Genomic DNA, 20,628 nt, shown 5'->3' with positions numbered 1-20,628 from the left:
GTAAGTATTTTATAACTAAAGGGCACCTATTCTGAAATTACGTGGTATGTATGACACACACACCACAATTTTCTGCATAATCATAACTTACAGCTGAACGTACATGTAGGTAAACGGAAACAATGTGCAACGTTTGGAAAATTAGAAGTATTTATACTTTTAGTATTTCATAAGTAAGGTGTAACTATTTTAAGATTACGTGGTATGCATGACCTACTGTAGTATGATTTACAACAAGTTGCCTTATTGTAATAACACAAAATATATGATGCAGTATATTTTTACACTATGCACTGGGTACTTATTGTATTACTACAACATAGTAAACTGTAGTATACTATAGTTTCATTTAGTAATTATAGTAAAGTTAAAAACTTTACCCCAGTTTACTCAATATATGCTACTAGTGTTTCTTTTTGTGGGATCATGGGGATTACTGAACAATGCGGCTGAAAGTATGGGGAAATTATGTAATGAGTGTCTGATATGATTTGGTTTAGAAATTTCCATATGAAAATTTAACTGATGAAAGAGTATTAAATATGGTCATCTCAGCAGCGAGTCACGTCAGCAGCATTGTAACAAGGTGCAATACAGTGAAAAACTACAGACTACCTGTTTACAGCTGCTCCCAGCATATGACATATAAATATAACATCATAATACACAACTACTGTGCAAACATACACTCTTGTTATATGTAGTTATTGTGTAAGTGTAACATCCGTGGGCTGTAATTTACAGTGATGCCTTGTTGCCCTTTTGTTACCTGTAGTTACAAGTGTAACATTAAACTATTTTAGTTATGCTAGTTATGTTTCAAAGTTATTAACAGTGAACTGTTTAACATAGTTAAATGCAAGGTACAAAGACCTTAAGTTAACAAAGAAATATTTTTTTTATTATACAAAAATTTAACAGAACTTCTTCAAGAAGAAGAATGCAGAAAAACAAATTTACAACCACTTATGCAAAGTACAAAGAACAGTAAAAACAAACAAAAACAAATCATGTTCTGAATTTATTTTTAATAGGCATGCTGTTAATCTTTTCTTTCAGCTGTGGGCAGGAGTCAACGAATTTCTGGAGATCTTTTGCGTATGCTTGCGAAGTTAGTGTCTCTCGTTAATAGTGTGTTAATAGTGGAGCAGAAAAGTCCTCCCTCTCTGATGCAATTTTCACCTGTGATCACAATTAGAGAAAAAGACATTGCACAAAAACTGTTAATACATGTCAAGTTTGCATAATATAAAGAAGTGTTGTAGAAGTGTGTATTTAAGCAAATATATATATATATATAAAAAAAGGACCTCTGCGAGGTCCTCACAGAAGTATATTATAAAGCAATGAATAATAAAATAACAATAGACTACAAAACTTACACAGGTAAGTGAAAAATAACACAAAAGAACTTAATAGTAAAACTAAATAGAGAACATGCACTCCACTCTGATGGGATCCAACTCACCTTAAAACCCTGGGTATATCCTGTACCTTATGAAAATTAAACATATTTATACCATTACAAAAAACATTGTTCCTATAGTTGAACCATGGGTACCACAAAACAGCCATGGTTGTGCTACAAAAATTGTGGTTAAAACCACTTCAGCCCTGTTGCATATTTGCATTTTTTACAGAATTGAGTGCCCTACCCACAAACATTAGAGTAAATTGATAAAACAATAGTCTCTATGTACAGAAAACCCTGTAACTTAAATTTTAGCACATGTTGTTGTTTTATTGTATTTGTTCAGAATTTTACGACAAACATAAATTAAAAAATCCTGATAAGTTATTCACCCCTATGTCATCCAATATGTTCATGTCTTTCTTTCTCCAGTCGCAAAGACATTAAGTTATTTGAGGAAAACATTCCAGGATTTTTCTTCATACAGTGGACTTTTATAATGGCCAGCGGATTTTAAAACGCAGTTTTAGCGAAGATTCAAAGGGCTCTACACGAACCCTGCTGAGGAATAAAGATCTTATCTAGCAAAACGATCGGTCATTGTCTTAAAAAAATAAATAAATGATACACTTTTTAACCACAAATGCTGGGCAAGCGATCTTTCATCCCTTTTTTTCTTTTTAATTGTAGAAAAGAGGAACATTCAAAACAATAACAAGAAGAACATTCAAATAATAACAGTACAAATTGTAAAAAACAACAACAACAACAACAAAAAAAAAGCACAACACATTCAATTTTAACTGAAGATTGTATCATAGTATTTTTAATTTTTAACAGTCTTATTGAAGAATTATAAAAGTTGAAATCAGAACAAAACAAATTTAACATAGGAGATTAATTAAAATATTTTTATGTATGTGAAATTTTGCTAATAAAATAAAAAGCTTAACAAAAAATTCTAGATCTTTATTGCTTTTGTTTTCATAGTACAAGATAACGTCCTTTAAAGTGAAGCAATAATTAATATTCATTAAGTGCATCTTCATTCCGTGATGTTGGAAAGGTCAACACTGAGCTTTGTAAACGAGACTCAGTGTTTACAAAGCCAGCATCCAAAGTGACTCAAATTCCCTTTACCAAGAAAGGTAAAACAACAGTGTTGGACGATTGTAAAGTTAGAGGAGAAAATGAGATGGGGTTTTTAACCGAACTACAAAGACAAAAAACTAATCCAACAGGATCACATACTGTGTGGTGAAGCACATGTGCATCGCAGAGCTAGAGCAAACTCAGCATTTGTGGTTAAAAAGTGTATAAATATTATTTTTTTTTAAAAAATGACAGATCGTTTTGCTAGAAAAGACCCTTCTTCCTCAGCTGGGATTGTGTAGAGGCCTTTGAAGCTTCAGTGAAATTGTGTTTTTAACCTTCAATCTGCTGACCACCATAAAAGTCCACTGTATGAAGAAAAATCCTGGAATGTTTTCCTCAAAAAACGTAATCTCTATGTGACTGAAGAAAGAAAGACATGAGATGACATGGGAAAAGACATCTTGGATGACATGGGGGGGGTTGAGTAAATTATCAGGACATTTCTTATTTGTGTTATGAGCAAATACAATAAAATCACACCATGTGTTAAAATTTAGAGGGGTTTCTGTACATAGAAACTATTTTTTTTTTTATCAATTTACTCCAATGTTTGTGGGTAGGGCATTCTTTTAAGTTCTGTTATGCCTAATTCTATAAAAACGCAAAATATGCAACAGGGCTGAAGAGGTTTTAACCACAATTTTTGTAGCACAACCATGGCTGTTTTGTGGTACCCATGGTTTAACTGTAGGAACATTGTTTGTTTTTTTTTGTTTTTAACTATGGTATAAACATGTTTAATTTTCATAAGGTGTAGGGTTTAATGTGATCGGAGTGGAGTGCATGTTCTCTATTTAGTTTTACTATTAAGTTCTTTTGTGTTATTTTTCACTTACCTGTGTAGGTTTTGTAGTCTATTGTTATTTTATAATTTATTGCTTTATAATATACTTATGTGAAGACCTCACAGAGGTCCTTATTTTTTTTTATATTTGCTTAAATCTTATATTTGTGCAACACTTCTTTACATTATGCAAACTTGACATGTGTTAACAGTTTTTGTGCAATGTCTTTTTCTCTAATTGTGATCACAGGTGAAAATTGCATCAGAGAGGGAGGACTTTTCTGCTCCCTCATATAGTACAGGGACACTATTAACGAGAGACACTAACTTTGCAAGCATGTGCAAAAGATCTCCAGAAATTCGTTGACTCCTGCCCACAGATGAAAGGAAAAATGAACAGCATGCCCTTAAAAATAAATTCAGAACATGATTTGTTTTTGTTTGTTTTTACTGTTCTTTGAACTTTGTATAAGTGGTTGTAAATTTGTTTTTCTGCATTCTAGTTGTTCTTGGAAAAGTTCTGTTAATTTTCTTAAATAATACAAATGTTTCTTTGTTAACTTAAGGTCTTTAGACCTTGCATTTAACTATGTTAAACAGTTCACTGTTAATTAACAGTAAATAGTTTAATGTTACACTTACACAGTAACTACAGGTAACAAGAGGGTAACAAGGCATCACTGTAAATTACAGCCCGCGGATGTTACACTTACACAATAACCACATATAACAAGTTTGCCTTGTAGTTGTGTATTATGATGTTATATTTATATGTCATATGCTGGGAGCAGCTGTAAACAGGTAGTCTGTAGTTTTTCACTGTATTGCACCTCGACGTTACAATGCTGCTGACGTGACTCGCTGCTGAGATGACCATATTTAATACTCTTTCATCAGTTAAATTTTCATATGGAAATTTCTAAACCAAATCATATCAGACACTCATTACATAATTTCCCCATACTTTCAGCCGCATTGTTCAGTAATCCCCATGATCCCACAAAAAGAAACACTAGTAGCATATATAAAGTAAACTGGGGTAAAGTTTTATAAAAACTATGGTGGTTTTTAACTTTACTATAATTACTGAATGAAACTAGTAGTATACTACAGTTTACTATTTGTATGAATGTCATGTAAGACATATGTTGTAGTAATACAGTAAGTACCCAGTGCATAGTGTAAAAATATACTGCATCAAATATTTTGTGTTATTACAATAAGGCAACTTGTTGTAAATCAGTTACAGTTGGTCATGCATACCACGTAATCTTAAAATAGTTACACCTTGCTTATGAAATACTAACAGTATAAATACTTCTAAATTGTAATAATATTTCACCATTTTTAATGTATTTATTGTATTTTTTATCAAATACACTACCAGTCAAACGTCTAAAAAAGTCTCTTCTGCTCACTAAGCCTGCATTTATTTGATCCAAAGTACAGCAAAAAAATTGTGAAATATTTTTACTATTTAAAATAACTGTTTTCTATTTGAGTATTTTTTTTAAATGTAATTTATTCCTGTGATTTCAAAGCTGAATTTTTAGCATCATTACTCCAGTCACATGATCCTTCAGAAATCATTCTAATATGCTGATTTGCTGCTCGAAAAACAATTTTTATTATTATTAGGTAGAAAGCAACGTAGAATTTTTTTTTCAGGTTTCTCTGATGAATAGAAAGTTTAGAAGAACAGCATTTATTTGAAATACAAATCTGTTGTAACATTATAAACATCTTTAGCATCACTTTGGATCAATTTAAAGCATCCTTGCTAAATAAAAGTATTAAATAAATTATACTGATTCCAAGCTTTTGAATGGTATAGTGTATAATGTTACAAAAGCTTTTTATTTCAGATAAATGTTGATCTTTGTATTTTTCTTTTTCAAAGAAACCTGAAAAAGATGCTACTAAGCTGTTTTCAACATAATAATAATAAATGTTTTTTGAGCAGCAAATCAGAATATAAGAGCAATTTCTGAAGGATCATGTGACTGGAGTAATGATGCTAAAATTCAGCTTTGAAATCACAGGAATAAATTACATTTTTAAATATATTCAAATAGTAAGCAGTTATTTTACATAGTAAAAATATTTCAACATTTTACTGTTTTTGCTGTGCTTCGAATCAAATAAATGCAGGCTTGGTGAGCAAAAGAGACTTTAAAAACATTAAAAATCTTACTTAGTTCAAAAACTTTTGACTGGTAGTGTATATAGACAAAAATAATGTCAACCAATGAGATCTTTAAAACAGTACAGCAGATACTTACATAAAATGATCTAAATATCAGCTGTCGTTCTATATCTCCAATAATATGTCTTAGTACGACAAAATTGAAATGATCCAAACATATAATGCAATGCAATCCAATGCTGATTGAGAAATGAACAAATAAACATTCCTCAAAAGATGTGAGATGTTTTGGAGGCTTGTGAAGATCATTCCTCCACTGAGGAACAGTGAAAGTAAAGCTTCTAGAAACAAACGCTCCTCAAAAGATCACATTTGAGACTAAAAAATGATTCTCAAGTAAAGCCAAGCTGCTTCAGTAAGTGTTCATCTGGAAATATGACTCAAAGTCAAGATCGTGAAGCACAAGTAGGCTGTATAGGGGTAATTCTGGTTGGTTTTAAGGTCCAGTGCTCTTCACCATCTTGGCTGACGCAAGGTTTTTCATGCTTATTTGACAGAAAAAATAACATGAGAATAATTGCGCTCATAAGCATGTTTTTAATTCGTCAAGTGGAATCACAAACATAATTGCACTGACGTCTGGTCGTAATTATATCAAAGCACAGGAGAACAATCATTTTCAATTCCTTTCCTACACCCAAGATATTATATATTTCATATCTAAACATTTAAAGCATTTGTACAAATGCTAACCACTCAATCTTTTTATTTTTAAAGCTATATGTGCGTTTGATGCAGTCAACTGCGGACACTAATGGTTTCCCAGGATGCATCATGCTTACCGACACGAGCAGCTGAGTTTCTTCACACCGTGCAAGTAGACATACGGGACGAAACAGACGTAAGATGCTCCGATAAAATTGGTCAGTTTCACAGCCAGGACGGAGACTCTGAAGCTGCTGTAGATGCGGAGCACGAGGTGAGTGAACCAGCAGAAGATGAAGATGGTTGCGACCGCAACCACGCTTTTAGCCGCCCGAATCTGGTTGTTGGAGGACGGATTGGATCTGACCTGCATCCTCTGTTGTTGAGTAGCGGCTCTAGGAGCATCTGTGGAGATCGGAGATCTTTCCGAAGAGGCTTCGGTGCTGCGTTCTGCTGTTCCTTCGAGATTCTGGCCTGCGGATGAAGGTGGAGGGTTTGTTGCATTTCTGGAGTGATCCTTGATTCGGTTTTGACTCCGGAGCAGAGTTAAGACAATCTGAACGGTTGCATAAGTTATCCCGATCATTGGAACGACGTTGGCCAGTGTAAGGTACATGCCATCAAACGTCTGCTTGGCTGCGGGAGATGCGAAACGCTCTTCGCAAACTTCCGAACTCTCGTTCGCATTGTGTTCTGCGATAAAGATGTGCGGAAGACTGAACGCGGTCGATACGATCCAGCTCCCGCCGAGCAATGCCACGACTAACCTCAAGTTGTCCATCTGCACCGGAGCTCCACCACGTCTGATGGAACCCACCAGCTTCTGGTGCCAGTACATGCTGATGAACATGGTGGTGAAGATGCTGCTGGTCTCAGAGATTTCGTGAGAAAACTGAGTCACGCCGCAGTACTCTTTACTCGTGAGCCAGGATTTGGCAAAGTGAGCCATGGTTTCCGGCAGGTCCACCAGGCAGTTTGTGATCAGGTTGGACACGGCCAGGTTGACGAAGAGGACGTCGCCGGTCCGCAGCTGAGATCTGGATTTGGGCACAGAGCGCAAACCCAGCAAACCGTTCCCGATGATACCGGTGAAGCAGAAGAAAGCTCTCATAAATAATTCGATCCAGTCTTGAGGCTGCATCTTCTTGAGACTCTCTCGATTTGCCTGTACGGAGGTCGGTAGGTCATTTAGTTGGTTTGTGGCTAAATTTATAAGATGTGACTGGCTGACATCATCCAGAACCTGATGACGTCATCAAGAACATATTATCGGTGTTGCCCTGGTTGCCTAATTACATGTGTAATTAACATAACTATAATTATAAGTAATTAAAAACATTACTCCAGTCTTCAGTTTCACATGATCCTTCAGAAATCATTTTAATATGCTGAAGAAATTATAGAAATTAATTCTTTTATTTAGCATGGATGTTTCAAATGATCAGAAGTGATGATAAAGACATTTATAATGTTACAAAAGATTTATATTTCAGATAAATGCTGTTCTTCTGAACTTTCTATTTATCAAAGAAACATGAAAAAATTCTACTTGGCTGTTTTCAACATAATAATAATAATAATAATAAATGTTTTTTGAGTAGTAAATCAGTTTATTAGAATTATTTCTGAAGGATCAAGTGACTGGAGTAATGATTGTGAAAATTCGAAAATTCGAAATCACAGGAATAAATTACATTTTAAAATATATTCAAATAGAAAACAGTTATTTTAAACACTAAAAATATTTAAACATTTCAAAGAAGTTTTTGCTGTACTTTGGATCAATTAAATGCAGGCTTGGTGAACAGAAGAGGCTTATTTAAATATTTAAATATATATATACTACAAAGTATTTTGGTCGTATAAAGGTATTTAGGCTAATTCAGTGAAATTAAATCAGATTTTTGGCTTGAATAAAACTTATATAATTGTGTAAATTTATATAATTCTGTAAAGCCTGAATGTTTTGATTTTGTTCTTTTGTATATACTTTCTAATTAATATTTGTTTACATTTTATATAGAATTGCAAATACGTTTCAAGTGTATGTGTTTTCTTGTTTTTCTTTTTTTTTTTTTATATTAATATCAACATCTTCTGCTTCCAATGAATATTTGCATTTTTTGCATTAACAGATGCTTTTATCCAAAGCAATTTACAAAAGAAGAGCAATTAGTCTCAGAGCCAATACTGAACAAAGACATTATGTGTTTTATATAGTTTAAATAATGCAAACATACAAATATCATGAATGGAATAATACCAGTAACGGAGGGGTGAAATATAAAATACAAAAACATAAAAGGAAGACTAAGTCTCTTATTTTTACATTATAAAACACAAAATAAAATAATGGAAAGCTGAAGAAGCAAAACGTCTCCAGTAACATTAATTATTATGATTATTTGAATATTTGGCTTTTTCTGAGTGTGTCTATGGATGCTTCACTTAGTTAAAATATTACAACTGATTTATGTAATACAATAAATGAAACAAATATTTTTAATTACTGTATTAAGATTTTACTTTGTTAAACATTTGTATAAACAGAACGAGCAAACTGACATACAGATATTTTTTCCTTTTTTCATTTGCAATAATAACAAACAAAGATTACAGTACGTACAAAACATACAAAAATCCTTTCAATAATAAACAAGTTATGCTTTAATAGTTAACAGAAAAAATAATATAAAAATTCCTAAGAAAGAGATGGAAAGGAGTAAAAAAAAAAAAAAAAAAAAAAAAAAAAAAAAAAGATGGCACCAGAATAAAGATAGTATATTAAAATGTACATGTATATTAAGGAAGAATATTAAACAGTTCTTGTTTAAAGATGTTAACGGCCATAAAACTTTCTAATAAATAAAAGGAGGTTTATACAAAAACATGCATTAAATAAATTGCTATCATTAGCATAAACCCGGAAAAGAATGTGTCTATAATATAAAGAGAAATTACAAAAAAAAAAAAAAAAAAAAAAAAAAAATCAATTAAACACACTGACATACAGATTGCGCGTGCTCGAGGGGTCCTCCTACACCCTCTGAACGCGCATGCGCGCTAGATGCGCTCAGACGCGTCTGCTTCTATAGCAACGCAGCGGGAATCATGGGAATTGCGTTCACAGTTTGGAAAACCGGAAGTGGAGGGAGATTCGAAAAACAGCGGAATAAACAGACGCGGAATGTGTTTATCAAAGTCATGGCATGATGGTAGAGTATAAAGACGCTACTAATATTATTTTCTGACACTGCGGAGGTTCAGTTCGCGTGTGTGTATCGGTTGTGATGTTGTGTTGACATGCTGGAGCTAACGGGATCACTGCGCACGCTATTGACAATTCAGCTGATTTGTTTATTCCTTGAATATTAATAGAGTTAGTGATGTGAGTTACTTGTCATGTTAGCGTTTACTAATGTTTCTTTCATCCGTTTCAAACGGAACAAAGGATGTTTGTGTTTATACTCGTCATTTAGCTGCTCTAAAACCTTATTTTGGCTGCAGATTTGGTTTGTTTTGATTCATCTGACTACAGCTGCGGTTCAGTGTTGTAAAAAATAAGTAACAATGATAACGGAGTAAATTAAAGTTTATTTAGAGTAAACGCGATCATTTTTCATTATAAGCATTTACTTAAATGTCTTGTTTTATCTGCTGATTTGATTTGTATGACTGCTGCGGGTGATTTTTTTTTTATTTTAATTTATGTTCTTTAGAGTAAATATTATTTCTTAAATTGTAAGCATTTACATAAATCTCTTATTTTGGCTGTTGATTTGGTTTATTTGACTGTCTGCTATGGATGATTTTTTTTTTAAAATTATAATAATAATACAATTAATTTTAGGTTATTTAGAGTAAATATTATTTCTTAAATTGTAAGCATTTACATAAATCTCTTATTTTGGCTGTTGATTTGGTTTGTTTGACTGTCTTCTATGGGTGATTTTTTTTTTTTTTTAATTACAATAATAATACAATTAATTTTAGGTTATTTAGAGTAAATATTATTTCTTAAATTGTAAGCATTTACTAGAATATCTTATTTTGGCTGCTGATTTGATTTATCTCAGTGGCTGCTGCGGATGAATTAAAATAAAATATGACAATAATACAGTTAATGATCATTTTTAATTATAAGCATGAACATGAATCTCTTTTCTTTTAAGCTGATGATTTGATTTACCTGACTAATGTTTTAAAATTATAATAAAATTGCATTTAATTTTAGGTTATTTAGAGTAAATATGATTTTTTTTTTTTTTTTTAATGGCAGGCAGATACCTTAATATCTTATTTTGGCTGTTGATTTGATTTATCTGACTGACTGCTGTGAATTAATTTTTAAAAAATATTATAATAATGCAGCATGTACTTACATATCTTTTTAGCTGATGATTTGATTTATCTGACAAATTTTCTTTAATATAATTCATTTAAATTTAGATTAAATATCACAGATTGAGTCACTATGATCATTTTTAGTTATATGCATTTAATTTAATACCTTATTTTGGCTTCCTGATTTGATTTATCTGTCTGTATGCTCTGGATGATTTTTTTTTAATTATAATAATAATGCAATTCATTTTAGTTTATTTAGAGTAAATATATATATATGTTTTTTTTTACTCATTTCTTATTTTGGCTGCTGATTTGATTTATCTGACTGAATTGTTTAAATTATAAAAATAATGTGTTTCATTTCAGTTATATGCATTTAATTCAATGCCTTATTTTGGCTCCTGATTTTATTTATCTGACTGCCTGCTTAATTAAAAAATAATAATGCGATTAATTGTAGGTTATTCGGAGTAAATATGATTACTTTTAATTATAGGCAAGAACTTAAATATCTGTCTTTAGCTAAAGATTTGATTTATCTAAATAAATATCTACATTTTTTAAATGTTAACAATAATGCATTTAATTTTAGTTATATGCATTTCATTTAATACCTTATTTTGGCTGCTGATTTTATTTATCTTTTATTTATATTATTATATAATAATGCAGTTAATTTTAGGTTGTTTAGAGTAAAGCATTTACTTATGTATATCTTTCTTTTTTAGCTACTGATTTGATTTATCTGACTGAATTGTTTAACATATAATAATAATAATGCAATTAATTTTAAATTGAATATCACAGAGTCAATGTGATAATTTTAATTTATATGCATTTAATTTAATACCTTATTCTGGCTTATTTGATGTATATGGCTGCACTGGTTGAATGGAAAAAATATTTATTTTTATTATAATGCAGTTAATTTCAGTCTCAATTTCAAAGTCAATATGTCATATTCAATAAGCATTTACTCTCACTTATATAAAAATAAAAATTAAATATGTTTATTTGTGATTGCACTGATCATTTAGCTGTAAACTAGGTAAAAACAAACATCTGCATATGATTCAAAGGCTGTATTACACTGCTAATAAAGTTGCTTCAGTCTTTTACATGTTATGTGGGCTGAACATGCGAGTCAGTTTCACTGATTGTTTCCCTATCCTTGTTTTATTTTCATGAACCATATGAAGCTGAATGCTGTAGGATACAGGCCGTCTGGACGTCCTCTGAAACTCACCATCAGTGCCAAGAATGGAAGTGAAGTTGGAGGTTTTGTTGTCGTCCAGCATCAAGCGCAGGAAGCCATGGCCCAGATTCTGCTGGCTGGGCAGGGTGAGATCAAACGCTAAGAAATGATCGGCTGTTGTTTCATACAAACACTGATACATGTTACATGTAAGCTGTATTTGCTTTCAGGAGAAGGAGGGCGTTTTTCTGTTAGATGACAATCGGATCAGCGAAATACATTTGGTTTCGGGACGGACCAAAAAAAAGATCCCAAAACTTCAGCCGCTGCTGCAGAGAGTGCTGACCATGTCAGCGTCTCAGAATGGTAAATGATTTGTGATCTGTGTTGTGATGGATCTTCAGCGCTGCACGTCACAGGTGTGTTTAATATTACTGTTTGCAGGCATGTGGCTGGTGGGTCTTCTAGTCTCTGGAGAACTATTCCTGTGGAATAAAGACAAGGATTTGTTAAAAACAGTCTCTGCCGTTCCTGCGGTTCATCAGCTGGTTTCTTCCATCAAAGGTCTGAATTTTTTTTAATTGTTCATTGATAAAAATATCACAAATAATCCAGAAGTAATTCACACCACTCCAGTCCATCGGTTAACATCTGGAGAAGACAAAAGCTGCATGTTTGTAAAAAAAACAAATCCAGCATTAAGATGTTTTTAACCCAAATACGAGTCCATAATCAGGGTTCCCGCGGGTCCTTAAAAAGTCTTAAAATGTCTTAAATTAAAATCCGGGAAATTAAGGTCTTAAATTGTCTTAAATTTACCGTAAAGTTGCTGTAGGTATTAAATTTTCAGCCGGTGTGCTTAATGACGATAGGGAAGCACAGTGGTCCACCGTAAAACATCTAATAGTTGATCAATTTAGTATGTGTGAAACAGGAGTGAAATGACAGTCTCCGTGATTTATTAGCTTATTACGGTAGGTCGGCTACAGACGCTGACGTCGGTCTGCACCTGCGTGCTGCCATTACGCGGTTGTCGAGGTGAGGTTCAAAATGCAAAGATGGGAAAGTGTAAATTTAACGACAAGTGGATGGAAGAGGATGCATTTAGGAGGTGGTTGGCGCCGGCTGAAAATAACAATGAGGCAATGTGTAAATTCTGCAAAAAGACCTTTTCGTTAGGGACCATGGGGCTCAAAGCCGTCGAGTCGCACATGAAAGGAGGAAAGCACCAGCGGTACGTTGCAGCAGCTAGTCATAGCGGGTCCAGGTTAATCCCTGCATTGTTTGCAGCTCGACCTAACGATGTTACTAGTTCAGACGCCACCTCACAGTCGGCTATAACAAGTTTCATTTCACCGCCAGACACCCAAAAGGCAGAGGTACTGTGGGTTCTCCATACTGTGACGAGGCACAATTCATTTAAATCTAACGAGGACATACGTGACATCTTTGCTGCCATGTTCCCTGATTTGCAGCTTGCAAAGTCATTCACCTGTGGTGAAAATAAAACTGAGGACTTTCATTATTGAGCTTATTTTCAGTATTCTATTCTATATGGTTCCTTCATACAAGGCATTGTGTTGTTTAGTGTAATCCAACTTATCTATGTTACGCTGGCTCTGTTCTACATCACAAAGGAACAAAAAAAAAAAGAAAAGAAAAAGGTCTCAAAGAAAAGTATTTTTACTTTTTTTTTTACTTACCGAGTTTACACATTGCACATAATTGATACCAAATGGAAAACTTTCAAGTTTTGATTTCCATTGTAGGAGGCAATAAATTGAGTAGCCTATCCCAAAAAAATTATGACATTTTTGGGTCTTAAATTATATTTGTTGAGGTCTTAAAAAGGTCTTAAAAAGCATGAAATTTTATTTTTAAAATGGTGCAAGAACCCTGATAATCCATAATAACACTGGTAAAGTGGTCTGGTCTGAATCAGGAGAGAAATCTGCACAGATCATGCACCGTTTACAAGCCAAAACAGCTCTAAACAAATATGTGGCTGGATTTTGATGTGAGAGACAACAGGAGATGAGCTTTTTCACTGAAGGAAGTGTTATTATGGACTTGTATTTTAGCTGGAAGTGACGGTTTGACATTAAGAACGTCTTAATGATGGATTTGTTTCTTAGAAATATGCACTTTTGTCTTCTCAGTATGTTAACTGATGGACTGGAGTGGTGTGGATTATTTGTGGATTATTGTGATGTTTTTCTCAGCTGTTTGGACTCTCATTCTGACGGCACCCATTCACATCCATTGGTGAGCAAGTGATGGAATGACACATTTCTCCAAGTCTGATGAAGAAACAAACTCATCTACATTTTGTGTCCAGCCAGTTTAGATTTTTGCGTTAACAAACTAACACATTCTTGTCTTCCAAAGGTTCATCGACTACAATTCGTCTTTCTCTGCTGGTTTCGGAGAATGCACAGAGAGTGTTCCTGGCCGCTCTCACAGGACAGGTGTTCCTCTGGGAATGTACTTCACCTCAGGATCTGAGCGGGCCACGGGACGCCACCATATCAGGACGCTGGAGTCAGATATCACGCCAAGAAAACATCCAGCTGCCCTCCACGAAAGACAAAGAGGCTTCCATCCATAGTTTGTTTGTAAAGAACCAGGTAAAAACAACAAAAGCACTCATCCAGGGCTCGAAATTGTGACTGTTTTGGTCGCATATGCTCCCGAAAATTAATCTGCGCGACCTCAAAATATATTTGGGAGCATTAGTGCGAGCAATTGTTGTGGTGCAACTTGTTTTCATTTTCTTTACAAAACTTTCGCTAAGTACTGCACAGTATATGACTGCTGTGAGCTGATACATCTATCCAACATTAGCTTACATAACCAGTTAAACTTCATCTTTACATTTTTAGCTTTAATGCAGATTTTAGATATTATCCGTCAATCACTCACATTGCTCGGAACCAGCCGGTTTTTGCTCCAAACGTTTTCTTTCAACCAATCTCTGTTCTGGATTTGCACTGCATTGCAATTAGAGATATGTGATATGAATATTTTTGATTGTTGACAATTAAAATATCCCTACGATCTGCTATTACTGAAGAAATAAAGTAGGCCTATCGTGCTACAGCGCACATTCTATCAGTTGCAGTTCTGGCGCCTCCGTCTCACGCGACCAAGTGTTTACTCAGCAGCAGAATTCCACTCACTAAACACTGCACTTATTTGCAATCACACAAGTACATTATTTGCATGTGCTTTAAACCTTGCCGCTTAACCATTTCATTTGCGTGCTGGTCTGAAATGCGCATACATTTGAAGCATGCACACTCAAAAAAGTGGTTTTATGTAGCATAATTTCACAAAGCTAAAGTCCGTCTGACCATTCTGTTTTTGCTTCAGATACTGAAATTATAATCTAATTTAAATCAGAAACGGCTCATGCATGCAGCATCTCTGTGTGGATTAAGTTAAAAATGCAGTGGTTGCCTCTAATTTAAATGGCTACAGAGAGTTTGATCTGTAACAGAGGAAATAAACATCTTGTTCATGTACTCATATTGTCATTCTTTCTTGTGCCTTTCTTAAGGCAATAAATAATTATTTCAAAATCAGCCCATTTGCAATTAAGATCAGTGCATTACTAAAAAGAAGTGTGTGGTAAAGAATTCAGGATCATGTGGTGAAGCTATTAATCATCAGGATGTTGCTGGCCGTTCCTCTCAATTGGCAGTTGTGGTGCTCCTTAATATTCACTGGGTGCTCCTAAATTTTATTTGGTGCTCTTAACTTTTTGAATTTGGGAGCACCAGTGCTACCAAGTAAAAAAAAGTTCATTTCAAACCCTGTGATCTGATGCAGATGTTGTTGTTTGGGTTTCTTGCATGTGTGTTATATTGGACTGTGGTGTTTTAGGCAGTCGGTGACGTGTGTCTGAGCACATTTGTCTTCACTGCTGAAGCGCAGCTCATCGTCACCTTACTGAAGATCCAGTGGGACTCGACGTGGGACAACAAACTCAGGTCAGAGGATGTTAGATGTGCTGTTACTTATTATAATTTCCAGCAGTTGGGTTAATTTAAAAGCACAGTTTGTAAAATTGTTTTATGGTGGCTCTTATTACTAATAAATATTTACTAATTAATTTTTTGTTGAACATAGGTCTCTTTTATTGTATGCTTCCGGCACAATTTTGTAAAAATAAAAATATTGTTTTTGCACAATATGAATTATAAGTAAAATAAAATGTAGTTTAATTAAATAAATACAGTTGATGGAAATTAAATTTTTTTTTCATAACTGTTATATATTATATTTATGCATTTTAGGATATATGTATGCATATATATGAAGAGTTTGGTTCCAAAATGCATTCATTCATTCCTTTTATTTATAAAGCACTTTACAGCTGCACCTGCAGACCAAAGTGCTGTACAATCAACAAAACATCCACATACAAAACATAAAATCACAAAAATCCAAATAAAACACAGATACTAGCCCAGCTCTTCAAAAGCTAATGACAAGAAATATTTTTTTACCCCAGATTTGAAGGCATTTATGGAAGTAGTCTCTCTAATCTCAGATGGAAGGCTATTCCAAAGCCTTGGACCTGCAACAACAAAGGCCTGATCTCCTTTTAGCTTTAAATGAGTTCGTGGGACAGTGAGAAACAATTTATTTGATGATCTTAAAGACCTCTGATTGACGGAAAGTAATAAGCTCAGACACATAAGCAGGGGCCAATCCATGTACTGCTTTGAACACATACAACAGAACCTTGTATTTTATCCTGAAGCCAACTGGTAGCCATCTGAGAGAAGCCAAAATAGGAGAGATATGTTGACTTTTCTTAGCACTCACAAGCAGTCTAGCAGCTGCATTCTACATACAACTTATTACAATAGTCCAGACGGGACAATATAAAAGCATTAATAACTTTTTCTAAATCTTTCATCAACAAAATAGGTTTTAATCGAGCAAGAGACCTAATTTGGAAAAAGCAACTCTTAACCACAGCATTAACCTGCTTATCGAATTTCAAGTCTGGATCAAACACAACTCCCAAATTCCTTATTTGGTCATGACAGTAGGCTGACCAAGGACCTAAATAAGTGGCAATGTTGGAGCATCTTCTGGAGGAACCAAAAATCATAATATCTGTTTTACTTTGGTTTAACTGAACCAAATTATGAGCCATCCAGCTCTTTACCTCTTCCAAACATGCCAAGAGTAACTTTCAGACACAGTTCTCTTCAGATTTCAAAGGGAGATAAATTTGGTGTCATCGGCATACGAATGATAAGCCATGCCATATTTCCTAAAAATCGAGTCCAAAGGCAGCATGTTCAAGGAGAACAATACAGGGCCAATAACAGAGCCCTGAGGAACCTCAGAGGTAATAGAAGCTGTAGATGAAACAAAATCACCATACTTCACTGAAAATACTCTATTCGTAAGATAAGACTCGAACCACTTAAAAACCGTGCCACGAATTCCAACTAATTGAGACAGACGATTTAAGAGAATCCCATGATCTATTGTGTCAAAGGCAAAGGCATTCTAGTTTTCAATGTTGAGTAATGTATCACAGACATATCTGACGAATTCTTTCATAAACAAAGTGTAGAGAGAGTGTAAATAAGAGATTGATTGTGCAGTGTAGAGAGCTTTGTTGATTATAATGGAACTTGTGAGATCGTGATGAGTGACAGCTTTTAATTATTTTAAAGGGAGTTTGAAAATGAGATACTGATTTATCATTTTAACTCAAATGAATCAAAATGCATTTATAGGGTTTTGGAACCAAACTCACTCTCTCTCTCTCTCTCTCTCTATATATATATATATATAAATAAATATATAAATAAATAAATACATTTATTTATTTATATATTTATATATATATATATATATATATATATATATGTGTGTAAAATAAAATATAAGAAATACAAATCTTAAGAAATATAAAAATAATCATTATACACCATTCAAAATCTTAGAGTCAGTTTTATTTTTGGGGGGAAAATTATACTTTTATTTAGTATGAATGCTTTAAGTTGATCAAAAATGATGATAAAGACATTTACAATATCACAAAGATTTCTATTTCAGATAAATGCTGTTCTTCTGAACTTCCTATTAATCAAAAAACCTGAAAAAAATTCTACTCCGTTGTTTTCAGCGTAGTAATAATAATAAATGTTTTTTTGAGCAGCAAATCAGCATATTAGAATGATTTCTGAAGGATCATGTGACTGGAGTAACGATGCTAAAAATTCAGCTTTGAAATCACAGAAATAAATTACATTTTAAAACACATTCAGATAGAAAACGGTTATTTTAATTAGTAAAAAATATTTCACAATTTTACTGTTTTTGCTGTACTTTGGATCAAATAAATGCAGGCTTGGTGACTTTTTTTGTTTTTTTTTTTGTTAAAACTGGTAGTGTACAGTGCAGGAAGAGGAGGAAAACCCATAAGGACTTATTTATTAAATTTAATATTTAAGCATTTAATTATAATTAATTGAAATTACATTGCTTTTTTTTTCAAGCTGTATATGTATGTTCATGCATTTCCTGGAGCCGTTTTCTGCATTTTGTTTCACAGTTCAGTGGGTTTCAGTGTTCGCTGGATCTCTAAGTCTTACCCGCTCAACCAGCTCTTGCCTCCATGTAAACCGGTGAAGTCCAGAGGCGCTCTAGTCCCTGCCTTCTCCCCAGACGGTCGACTACTCGCCATCGTCCTTAACCAGAAAGACCCGCAGGTAAACTAACCACTGCATTCATTAGCAGTAAATCATCAGTAAATACTTGTGCAGTGATTCAAAGCCTATGTATGTTTTTATCAGGCGACGCAGGTGTTGTTCATCAGCACTCAGAACTTTGTGACCGTGTCCAGCCGGTTAGGAGGATGTGGCATTAAAACACTTAATATACCAGCAAAATATGTCAGGTAAGTGATTGAAAAAAGTCTTTGACGTCTGATTGGCTGGCTGCATGCACTTACTAGGGAGCAGTAAGTTGAAAAGCGTTGTTTTTCTGCAGGTCGTACTGGGCCGGTTCTGTGAGCTGGACTCCAGAAGGTCTTTATTTGGCCTGTGTGCTGAAGAGAGGCTCTCTGCTCATGCTGGCGCGTCTGGGTGGACTCGTCTCTCTGTCCACAACAGGATGCAACATTGAGTTTGGTGCCGCCCACTTCCTGCCTCTTCACCCGCTGGTCACCTACAGGTGATTTGATTGCTTCCTCTCATTGATGTTATTTACTGACACTTCCAGTGTCACTGAGTGAGCTATCAAACAGGTTTGTTTTTCTCATGTGAGTTTAGAAACATTAATGGAGAAGATTCAGTCAAAAACCATTTTTTATTTTTCGGCTTTTACACTCTTTAAATAGCGTTGTTGTTTCTTTCAGTTAACATTTTTACATCTGTATTCATTGTTTTCCTCCTCAAACACATTTTTCAGATTTTACGTCTTTTTAACTATTTATATATAACAATTAAATGTTTTTTATTAATTTAATGTTTTAAATTAAAATAAGTGCTATCAAACGATTCATTGCAATTAATCACATCCAAAATAAAAATTTATGTTTACATAATATATGTGTGTGTGTACTGTGTATATTTATTCAGTTTATATAAATACACACATGCATGTCTATATTTAAGAAAAATGTGTTGTGTTTGAGTTTATATTAAAATATTTTTATTTAATATCAGTTATATTAATTATTATTTTTAATTATTTGTAAAATATATACTGTATGTGTGTGTATTTATATATACATAATAAATATACACAGTACACACACATTATGCAAACAGAAACTCTTATTTTTGGGCACGGTTAATCGCAATTAATCATTCGATAGCACTAATAATAAAAAAAAAAGTGTTAATTATATAAAATGTATAAAAAGATTTAATTTTACATTTTATTGTACAAATATTTGCACATTTAGTAAGGTTATTAACAATATTTTTCAACATATCTTTCAGGATTTTTTTCAGGATCTTTTTAACTGTTTATAAATAAAAAATATGATTTTATAAATTAACATTTTTATTTATGTTTTTATTTCATGTAAAAGATTTCATTTTACTATTTAAAAAATATTTACAAATTTAATAAGTTTTAAAAATAATATTATACAATAATTATAAAATATTATAAAAATATTTATACAAAATGTATAAAAAGAGTTCATTTTACGTTTTATTATACAAATATGTACAAATTTAATAAGGTTATTAAAATATTTTCCAACATCTTTCAGGATTTTTTTTTTTATCATTTTAACTCTTTATAAATAATAAAATATTTGTATTTATTAATTAGCAATTATTAATAATTATTTTTTTAATGAAAATGTTTTTATTTTATGTTTAGAATTGCATTATACAAAACGTATAAAAAGAGTTCATTTTACTTTTTTATTATACAAATATTTACACATTTGATAAGGTTTGTCTTTCAGGATTTTACATATTTTTAACTGTTTTTTGTTAATTTGCATTTTTAATTAAAATGTTTTTATTTCATGTTTAAAATTAATAAATTATACAAATGTATAGATTAAATTTTACTGTTATACAAATATTGACAAATTTAATAAGACTATTAAAATATTTTTCAACATCTTTCAGGATTTTACATCTTTTTAACTGTTTCTAAATACAATGTAATATTTAATTGTTTTAATTGAAATGTATGTATTTTTATTAAGTTTATTAATTTTATAAAATGCATAAAATATTTTATTAAATATTTAATTCATATTATACAAATATTTACACATTTAATAAGGTTATTACAAATATTTTTTCAACATTTAGGATTTGAAATATTTTTAACTGTTTATAAATACAAATTTGTAATAATTAGAACTTTTTAATTTAAATGTT

General features: G+C 32.7%; 2 protein-coding genes across 3 annotated transcripts in view; one reads left to right on the top strand and one right to left on the bottom strand.

Moving 5' to 3' along the window:
- Positions 1–6,334: 6,334 nt before the first annotated feature.
- LOC127171779 (C-C chemokine receptor type 7-like) lies at positions 6,335–7,342 on the bottom strand. The gene has a single exon (XM_051120649.1). The coding sequence runs from the start codon at positions 7,340–7,342 to the stop codon at positions 6,335–6,337; it is 1,008 nt and encodes a 335-aa protein (XP_050976606.1).
- Positions 7,343–9,273: 1,931 nt separating this feature from the next.
- Positions 9,274–20,628, top strand: part of cplane1 (ciliogenesis and planar polarity effector 1) — a 62,204-nt gene continuing 50,849 nt past the window's right edge. For both annotated transcript variants that reach the window (XM_051120491.1, XM_051120490.1), the window contains exons 1-9: positions 9,274–9,416; positions 11,748–11,889; positions 11,974–12,109; positions 12,188–12,307; positions 14,132–14,370; positions 15,629–15,735; positions 18,330–18,486; positions 18,571–18,674; positions 18,767–18,949. In XM_051120491.1, coding sequence (XP_050976448.1) covers positions 11,809–11,889; positions 11,974–12,109; positions 12,188–12,307; positions 14,132–14,370; positions 15,629–15,735; positions 18,330–18,486; positions 18,571–18,674; positions 18,767–18,949 — 1,127 coding nt within the window. In that variant the 5' untranslated portion in view covers positions 9,274–9,416; positions 11,748–11,808. The remainder of the gene's footprint in view (positions 9,417–11,747; positions 11,890–11,973; positions 12,110–12,187; positions 12,308–14,131; positions 14,371–15,628; positions 15,736–18,329; positions 18,487–18,570; positions 18,675–18,766; positions 18,950–20,628) is intronic.

Source organism: Labeo rohita, chromosome 10 (genome assembly GCF_022985175.1).
Source record: "Labeo rohita strain BAU-BD-2019 chromosome 10, IGBB_LRoh.1.0, whole genome shotgun sequence".
In the NCBI taxonomy this organism is placed as follows: domain Eukaryota; kingdom Metazoa; phylum Chordata; class Actinopteri; order Cypriniformes; family Cyprinidae; genus Labeo; species Labeo rohita.
This window is presented reverse-complemented; position numbering and strand designations above follow the sequence as displayed.